The sequence below is a fragment of the Alligator sinensis genome, unplaced genomic scaffold, assembly GCF_000455745.1.
Source record: "Alligator sinensis unplaced genomic scaffold, ASM45574v1 scaffold832_2, whole genome shotgun sequence".
NCBI classification, from domain to species: domain Eukaryota; kingdom Metazoa; phylum Chordata; order Crocodylia; family Alligatoridae; genus Alligator; species Alligator sinensis.
In genome coordinates this window covers 734,757-745,001 of record NW_005842745.1, presented here as the reverse complement: position 1 = coordinate 745,001, position 10,245 = coordinate 734,757, and the positions used below count along the sequence as shown (strand labels likewise).

At 40.7% G+C, this 10,245-nt stretch overlaps 1 protein-coding gene across 1 annotated transcript in view; it reads right to left on the bottom strand.

Annotated features, from left to right (window-relative positions):
• The window catches only part of MPC1 (mitochondrial pyruvate carrier 1), an 18,139-nt gene that overhangs the window by 2,916 nt on the left and 4,978 nt on the right, over positions 1 to 10,245 (bottom strand). The window contains exons 2-4 of the mRNA XM_006034529.2: positions 5,743 to 5,746; positions 3,997 to 4,093; positions 1,436 to 1,568 (exon numbers count right to left, since the gene is read on the bottom strand). Coding sequence (XP_006034591.1) covers positions 1,436 to 1,568; positions 3,997 to 4,093; positions 5,743 to 5,746 — 234 coding nt within the window. The remainder of the gene's footprint in view (positions 1 to 1,435; positions 1,569 to 3,996; positions 4,094 to 5,742; positions 5,747 to 10,245) is intronic.

The window sequence follows — 10,245 nt, the reverse complement described above, 5'->3', positions numbered from 1 at the left end:
TCTTTCCTGCCTATGCAGGGGGTCAGACTCGATGATCTATTGAGGTCCCTTCTGACCCTAGCATGAACCTAGCATCTATTGAGGTCCCTTCTGACCCTAGCATGAACCTCTTCTAGAACACTTCAGTGATGGAGAGTCCACAACTTCCCTAGAAAGTCTATTCCACTGCCTCACTGTTCTGAGAGCAAAACACTTCCTTTGATATCCTACTCTGCTGCAACTTCAAGCCATTGTTATGTTTCCTACTCTCTTCAGCAAGAGAGAAAAGATATTTTCCCTCTTCTTTATGGAAGCTCTTCCAAGTATTTGGAAATTGGTATCAAGTCCCTTCTTAAGCATCTATTCTGCAAGCTGGACATGCCTAGCTCCTCTCCTTGTATGACTGACCTTCCAAGCCCTTTGTCATATTTGTTGCCCACCTCTGGACCCTCTCTGTCTTTTTTCAAATATGGAGCCCAAAACAGCACACAACACTCTAGCTAAGGACTAACCAGTACCAAGTAAAGAGGCACTATCACTTCCTGTGTCTTACACCTAATGCTTCTATTGATGCAGTCCAAAACTACAGTTGCCTTTTGTGTGGCTACATCACACAGCACACTCATATTGAGTCTGTGACCAATAGAAACTCCCAGATCCTTCTCCATAGCGTTGTCATCCAGCCATGAGTCATCCATTTTGTATTTGTGTTTTTGATTATGCTTCTTGAGGAGTAGCACCATGCATTTGTTAGGACTGAACGTCATCCTGTTAGGTTCAGCCTAGCTTGCTAATCTGTTGAGATCCCTCTGAATTGTGCTCCCATCTTTCAGTCCTTCCCACTTTTGTGTCATTTGCAACCTTACTCAAGAAACTTTCTATGCCAGTATCCAAATCATGAATAAATACATGGGACAGTGCTGGGCCCAAGACAGACTCGACTCCAAACCTCTTGCCATCCCGACTAGGATCTATTTATAATTACCCTTTGCTTGTGGTTACCGAGCCAGTTGTCTATCCACCTTATAGTGGTTATTCTCATAAACAAATTGGAAAAAATGTGGGATAGACAGGGAATGTGGGACCCTGTCAAACGCCTTGCTGAAGTCCAGAAACGCTATATCCACAGCATGCTTTCCTCCACCAGTTACTTTGTCAAAGCAAGAGATCAATGTGACATGGCAGTGCAGCTTTCAGCATTTTTAAGTCTTTTTTTTTTCCACCCCCCCATAGACAAGCTTCCCTCCTTCAGGGCCTGCTTTCTAAAAGCTTAAAGCTAGAACTGGAAATAAAATTTTACAGTAAGGGTCCAAAAATATCTGGTAGTAGATACCCATCACTAGCTACAGACAATGCGATAAACTGCAACTGTCCTATGCTCAATTCATATATACAATACACCAAAAATAAGCTTGCAGTTGCACTTTCCAATTCCAAATTTTATAACATCACTCACGTGTATTTCATCAGTCTGCCCCCTTGGATAAGTTGTGCACATTCATTAGTTAAGTGACACGCAAACAAAAGCCAGTTTCTTGGTTGCACCTTATAGGCAAACCTCATAAAAGTCAACGAGTAACAACACAGTGCTGTAAAAACAGAGAAGACAGCATGTCAGTGGTTTATTTTTAAGGACACTGTGAATTAAAAAGAAAAAAAAAAAAGCTATATTTTGTGACACCATGTTTATGCCATCAATACTAATTTCACAGCAAACAACTATTCAGTGATGTAGCAAGGCCATTTTCATAAAAGGGAAGGATCTCAGCCCATGCCAACCATTCTACAACATTCTTCTCACCTGCTCTTCAGCTGAACATGCACAGTTGTTGCAATACAAACACAGAATTAGAAACCCCCACAATGGGTTCCCCTTCTAAACCCCAAGTAAAATTTGCTCCATTTAGGGTCAAATCAATCCCCCAGGAATCTTCTTTTTCTTTTAAAGACTTAAATGTGAACTCACAAATCTGCAACTATGTTGACATCTTTCTAGCCAAACCCATCTAAAACATGGGAAAGTTTAACACAGGTTTAAAAATGGGACAAAGGTTATCCTCTCAATAAGCCACATTTCCCAACAAGAAAAGTTAAAGTGGGTTAAAGTATAACTTTAACAATCTGAACCTTCACTTAAGTGCACTTATGGCAGGGAGTAGAAAGTTAAAATCCAAGGACAGTTGTAGAGTAAAACCTTGTTTTTAGATGAAAGTTCAGAAGCAAAAAATGTATTTTGTAAACCTTGGTGAAACAGCTCTTGATAACAACAGAGCTCGACTCCGAGGAGAAAAGTTATTTGAAAAGAAGCATTTACTTTTCTAGAAGCAAGAATGGGGAAGAACAAATGGTTTCCACTTATTTGTATAAGGTGTCTTACATAAACTCATAGCAATAATGCTGTGGGAAGAGAACAAGTACAGCACAGACAGCTAATTGTTGCAATGCTGTCAGAAGGCAGGCGACTGCACTACTAAATGAGAAAACTTAGTTACATAACCTTTAGCTTGAGAAAAAGGGCTCCATGTATACTGTACAACAGTGATGCTCACTCTTTCGGCCTTGTAGGCTGAAAGTGACATGGTGGCAGTCCATGGGGTTGGGCCCTATATTGCTCAGATCCTGCCCCATGCCACCCAGATCCCGCATGCCTGATCTAGTGTGCAGGGCCATTCTATTAGCCTACAGGGCTCCTCCTGGGTCCGAAAATTTGCTAGCTAGGGAGCAGCAATTAATGCTGTCATCACTTTCCTGCTGCCAAATTTTCAGACCTGTGGGCCGGATGCCAACCTGCAGGCCAGGGGGTGAGTACCCCGATCTACGCTAGTTAAATGAACATTGTGCTGTAGTGCACGTATAGAGCAAAGTCCTATTTAAGAGTTGTGTAACTTCACTACTTTAAAATCCTCCTCCAAAAACTAAGGCTATTTTAGCTGCACCTCTCCCCATATGTAGTGGGCAGAGTTTCAACAGTGACTTGAAGCTCCCATTTTATATGAGCAACACATTTTAAAGTGAAAAGATGAAACACGCAAGTGCAACAATGTTTTCAGTAACCACTCAGTGTCAGTAGAGAAGATTTGGAAGGGCTGAACAAAGTGACACTTCAGTGCTTTCCCAAATGTTACCATTAATTAAGACAAGACAACAGACCCTTTGCATAGTTTCAGGGGATGGGGAAGAATCTGATCAACATACAGATGAGTAAATTAAGGAAAGAGGTTAGCCAAACTATAAATATGTGCATTTATGTATTCTAAAAGCTGTATATTACACAGTTAAAATGACTTATAATGCAGGGAGAAAGTAAAGTAAAATGAAAATGTATCAGAAGAGGAAGCAAAACAATACACATATCAGAGGGAAAAAAGACCCTTGACAGTAAAAAAAAAAAAAAAGAAATGTATTTTTAAGAAGTAGATATTCTAAATGCACAAAACAAAGACGACTCATTTCACTACTCTTCCAAGAGTATTTACCAGCAACCTTTGAGACCAGTGTTACTCTCTGAAACCAGCTTATTTTGCTTTGCTAACAGCATTTCAAATTTTAAATGATAAATCCTTTCAGTTCTCTACTTTGCCAATACTGTAACTTAAAATCCTGTATCACAAGTAGCATCAATGAAAGTCCTGCTATTGGAAGGATAGGACAAGAGTTAATATAGATGATTAGTAAGAAAAAAAGATGTGGAACCAACTTTCCAAGAGTAACTAGTAATTCTGGGTACCCAGGTCAACATTCTTCAAGGTCTTCATATACCCAAATTACAGCTCATTTCTTCTGGAATATAGGGCTCCCATAAAAGGTGTCTTAAATGACACACCAAAAAACTGAAGTTTAGTTATTTTAAAGTTGCACATTATACCATTTAAAATGTAACAAGCATCTTCCTTTAACAACCAGCTAGCACACAGATTAAAATTAGAACTATATTTAAAGAGAAGCACTTGAGATTTTTTTGTAGACTTTCAATAGTTTCCTGAGATTAAGTCTAATTATTTCAAACACAGGTCTTACCAAATGTCATTCGGCCACTAATGATCTCTGGAGATTTCTTCATATCATTAATAGCAGCGATAGGAAGTCCCCAGTTAGCTACTGGCCCCCAAAAGTGCTGAAAATAAAGAAAGAAAAAGGAAAATTGACTTTTTTTTAAATCACGCAGAATTCTGGAAAGGTAGCATCACGTTAGAGCTGACTTTCAAGTTAGAATACAGAGAAGTTTCAGGCACATAATGGGAAAATGCTGGCCTATTTTATATAATATTTATATTCTTCACTACAGGGAAAATCCCAATATCCTCAAGTAAATAGGTTTAACACAGTTCCGCCTATGAAGAGGATGTGAGCAAAACAAACCAACCATTCGCAGGCCATCAATTAACAGCACAACTATTCTGCGGTCAGCACTGTAACCTCACATCTAGAAGACAGCTTACCACCCAACTTAATGTGCATCTTATTTGTTAGAGACTGATCTCTAAACTGCGAGTCTAAGTCAATAAAGGTTGGAAAAAACCCTCAGTTTATGAACTGAGGGGTCATTTTAGGGTGAAGGATGGGCAGGTTGCAACCATTATGTTAGATCTTGAGGTAAATCACACCACCTTAAACCTGCTGGACAGGAGCAGCATTCCATTAAAGCTACAGCAAAATAGAATGATGGAAGACTGCTGCTTGAGGACCAGGTTGCACACAAGCTTGAATACTGGCTGGGAAGCCACAGGGATTTCCCAGAGGTCCAGTAAATCAAACACCTATTCTCTGGGTTTAACTGAAGCTCTGCAGTGCTAGTGGCTACATGCATGAAAAAGCCATGGTTGGAGAAAGGAACAACAAAGCTGAAGAAGCACTGAGAGCGACCGAGAAAAGAGCAAAGGATTTTTGGGGCAGGATGTTTGCTGAGAAAGCTTAGCACCATGAGCAGAGAAACTGCCATCTGTTTGATTTTTACTTTGGGTAGGGAAACAGGACTTTGTACATTCTTTGGTGCAATCCTGTTTGTTTGCAGACTATCAACTTGTCCTTCTATAGACAAAGACATGACCCCTCAAAATGATTAGCCACTTAGGTCAGATGGGATAAATAGGAGAGCTATAAACTGGATACTTTTCCCCCGCCCCCAGGACAATCTAGAGACCTTTACAGTTAACAGAGTCATTCTTGTATCTATTTGAAGATGATATTCCAGTAACTCAGTATCACTGGAATCAGGGAAAAATGAGGTTCTTCACGTGTAATTATTCTTTCTTAGCAAATTGTGAAGAGATGAATAGTTGGCCAAGAAAACGCATCAGCATCAGAATCACTGAATTCAAATCTAACAAGACAATCACTGGTCACAAACCATGAGAATTAAGCTAGTAGGACATTTCATTTGTACCTCAATGGTAATGACTAGCTAAAGACAGATGTGCTATAATGGCACTTACCATTCTGAGATTCTACTTCCAGATGACATTTGCTATAGTTAGAAACACAGTGGTGGAAATTCAGTAACAAATAGAATTTTGTTATTTTGGGGTGGGAGTTGCATGTGATCAATTTATTTTAAGAGTCTCCAAGCTCAGTCTCATAACCATAGCTTATTTGTGACTGGACGTACATTTCTGAAGTTTGGTCTCTTTATGGGGGCTTCTTTACAAGTCTTTTACTAAAACTTGAGAGTCTTGGAACTTGGCAATACACTTCCTCACATAAGAGTCAAGCCAGTTCATAAATTTACAAGTGACTAAAATTAAGTAAAAAAGTTTTTTTCCTTACCGTACTATTTGGTGAGCAATAATCACGGTTCATAATTCAGATGATGCATAAAAAGAGAAGAACAGAGTTAGTTTCCTTCAAAAATCAGTGTCAAACTATTGGTTTGCAATGGAACAAGACATCAGTAAGGCTGATTAGTAAGGCTCAATTAAATTTTAGTACTCAAAATGAAAATGATTACAACAGTTTTCCCCATGTAGAAAGACAATTTACCTAACAAGTGCAATCTTTCCATTATGTAACATAGAAGAACCTTATCCTGGTCCCACTGTCGTCAGTAAAAGTTTCATGATGGACTCAAGTGGGTTCAAGATTTGACCCTGGGCCTTTAAAATCAAAAGCATGGCACAAAAGAGTCTAAAGGCCTTCACCCAAGCAACAAGCTGAGACAAAAGTCAAAGAGTTCAGCTTGACTGGTTGCCAAAGAGAATTCTGATATTACAGAGATGAAGCAACCAAACTTAAACTTCAGTAACACTGAACAATTTCAATCGACAACTTCTATAACCTGTGCCTTTAATTGAACTCGATGCTCAGAGCATGTTATGATTCAATTGCCCATGTCTGAATGCTAGATAACAATGTATGTTTAAGATCATCTGCCATTATGTAACGCGAGTTACGCTCTTAAGCAGTCAGAGATTTGAAATCGCAAAGCATTGCCTTGAGCAGTATACCATTCACTCCCATGGTAACACACCCTTACAGCCACATACAAAGGCAGGCGGTGGTGCTAAATACATTGCTTTTACTTAAGTAAGAGTTTCCAAATGCAATAGCCTGTTCACAACCAACACATATTATGGCATCTTTAAGGTGGTAGCCTTTGCTTTTGTAGTCATACTGGATATACATTTCTCTCAAAGCTCCTGATGTCTTCCATACTTTGTAACAAGACACCTTATGGACAATGCTGCAGCAATCCCACATGGAAGCTTGTTACGAAACTATTTTATGACTACAGTTTTTCAAAATGACACAAATCTTTAGACATTTTTGACAGAAGCATGGCAAGCTCCTTGAGCACCCTGGGCAGGGTTGGGGGCAGGGATTATGCCATCCACTGGAAGTTAGACTTACCTGCCTGGTCTTCACATTCAGACAGTAACTGTGTGGCCTCAAGCTGTTGCTGCTGGGGGCAGGCTCATCTCACACTGGCTGCAGCAGCCCCTGAGATCCCCAGGAACTGCCCCTGGTGCCCCATGCACCCACCTAACACCAATGTTATTAGGTTCTGGGTTGTGCCTGCCTTAAAGTCTCCTAGAGGGGATGGGGTACAATAGCAGTATAAGGTTTGCCCCAAATAGCCACAATACTTCAAGGGATGTTCTTGCCTGAGGCAGAGGGTTGGACAAAATGACCTCTGGAGGTGCCTTCCAGCCCTATTTCTCTATGATTCTAAGTACAGGCAGTCTTCAGACTTACGACACAATTGATTCCTGAAAACCACATCTTAAGTCGAAAGGCCATAACTTGGAACTGATTTTCCCATAGGAACAATCTTATAAATGGGGGATTGGTTCCTGAACCAAGGCCTGATACCCTATTTTCACGGAAAATAACCCAGAATTTTATACTCAATCAATTATAGATGAGCAACATCTATATAGCTACATTCATGTATTTATATTGTAAATAGAAATCATATTGATTTGGAAGGACTTCTTTGAGGTGACTTTGCTGGACTTTTTGAAGGGTTCTTGGCTGGAGTCTTCTCAGGAGTCTTGGCTGCAGGTTTTTCTGGAGTCTTGTCTGCTTTCTTAAAGAAAGTGTCCGAGGAAGTTTGGACAGATGCTCTCCAGGGAGATGGGTGATGCAGTGAACTTGTTCACTGTGGTGTCAATTTATAAACGTCATAGGTGCTGTTTGTTACAACTCAAAATGTCTTAAGTCAAGGACTGCCTGTATAACTAAAAGGTTGGATATAGCTCTCACAAGAAAATGTGGACCATTTTGGAAATTTGAAGTTCTTTTTAGAGCATCCCTACAAAAACTAGTATTTGTACTGGAGACTACAATATAAACTAAAAAAAATTACTCTGATACAGTAGCACAGATTTGTATTTAATTTTCAATTAAATACTGTTTTATGCTACCACACAATTTAAAAGTAAAACCTCAGGTAAATTATAGGAGTTATTGAATAAAGCTAAAGGTTCTGATAGGTGGGCTTTGGGCACTTAAGTGACAGATGAGACTTGTGATAAGTTTATACCTACTATTTCACTCTTTTTGGAACCACAATCACTTGACTTCTCCCAGACCAGAGGAAGAAAGCAAGAGATAGAGACCACTACAAACTACCCATCTATCTGCATCCATGGTACAGCCAAAAACTGCTAAATGTAAGCAATCAGACTATCAATAATGAAACCTATTCATGAAGGCTGAGAGGGATGACTAGGATAATTAGTTGGTCTAATAAAAGATAACGGATTTACCCAAAGAACCTTGTCTGCCTTGGATATTTAACACTTTTCTGTATACACTCTAAAAGATAACACTCAAATACCTCCACCACACAAGGGTAGAAAGTTTTTCAAAATGTGAAATCTTTTCTTTGCAATTTTATTGCAAATCCTGAAGTCCATCAAGTTGTCTTTAATCTATTTTTCTTTGCAACACACTAGGAGAGAAAAAGGCCTTTACAAGTACAGTAAAAAGTTATACAAGGCATTTCTTTTCTCAGATGAAAAGCATTCTAGGATGAAAGTCATTCCTGGCAAGAGGTAGTTTCAATTTATACCACCTTAAATAAAATTGTATCTTTTTATGCAAGGAGTGGCCTGTATTTTTAAAAACCGATTAGGGAAGGACTGGAAGAATCCAGGTTACAGAGTTTGAAGGGGATCCCCCCACAGGGGATTAGATTTGGCCTGCAGGTAGGGACATGTGGGTAGGTTAAAAGAAAGGCAATTATCTTCCTGGGCAGAAGAAAACTTTTCCCAAGCCAAGAAACTGAAAGATCCTTTCCCACCCCCCTCATCTTAATGTTTGCATAACTTGGCGCCAATCAGAAAGATTAGATACTCAGATTGCAATAAAGGCCACAACTAGGCTGTGCCCCCATAGTTGTAGGCACTACACTAACATCAGTGACAACCTCTCAAAGAACTTCTACTTTAAGACATGAGCATTTGGTAATGGGTGAATGAGACAAGTGGACCAGAATAATAAATAGAATGTGCATGATTTTGTCAGACACTGGTAGAGATCATGGCTCTCTGCTGACTTTCTCATTTGAAGCTTGCACTTTACTGTTTGCATCAAGAAACAAACAACTTTTGAGGAGGGTCTCAAACAAAAACCACGGTAAAGTGTTTGTGAGTTTGGACAGGAACCTGTTCCATCCTTTTTGTAAGAGATGCCATGGGAATAAGTGTGAAAGTGCTTGTTAAAAGAAGAGGCAAGGACCTCTTACGGTGCTATCTTTTATTATCCCAACTATACATTAAAATATACCACCCTAAGAAATCCTTGCCCCTTTCAAAATTCCTGGACTATCATGGCTACAACATCACTCTAACACTACCTTGCTAAAGGAGTAACAAGAGGCTGGCATCACTGGGCCAGTACAATCAGTACTTTTTAAAATTAGAAGTGCAAAATAAAGCTGTAGTATGTTGCAGAGAGCTTTGTAAGCAAGGAAAAAAAGTTGAATTTGGGGCACTTGGAACAAGAGTAACAAATAGTAATTGACATACTTTGAGCTAAATGCCAAGATCTTAACAGCAGCATTTGGAATGGATTTGAAAGCCAGGATAATTCAAACAAGGTTCTTTGGATAAAGCTGATATCCTTTTCAGTTGATTTAATAAAAGATATCAGATTTCCCAAAGAACCTTGTCTGCTTTTGTCCTTAGACCAACACGGCTACAACCAAAACCCCTGAAACAAGGATAATTCAGAGCACTGAAAACCATGTCCTATTTAATAGAGGCGCACTAATACATCAGCCCAATATTGTATCGGCACTGATATAAAGAAAATTGACTGTACTGGAGATCGGCCTGATGTGGCCGATAAGTTGGCTGATAAATGCCTGTGCATGCGTGCAGCACGAGCACAGCCTGGTGGCTTAGGGAGCTGTGTCCAGCTAGTAAATCTGGTGTGGCGCAGGGGAGGGGCAAGGGAAGGGGCGAGTGGGGGGACAAATCAAGGCCCCTGTGGTGAGGGAGGGAGGGAGGGAGTGGGGTAAGGGCTGGGGCAGGCGTGGAGCAGGAGGCGACTCCCGCTGCTGCGTGCAGCTCAGGAGGGCACGGAGGGGACATGTGCCTCCCAATCTGCAGGGGCAGGGGGACTGCCATTGCAGGCTGGGGCCGGGGCGATGCCTGGCTCTTCCCAGTGCATGGGGGTGTTGGACCAGGGCTGCGCTTGGGGTGGGCAGCAGCAGTGCTGAGGAGTTATGGGGGACTATGGTGAATTTTTGGGTGGCTGCAGCTCCCCCCTGTAGCCCCCTCCCAGGGATGCTGCCACCCACCCTGAGCGCAGCCAGGCCCAGCC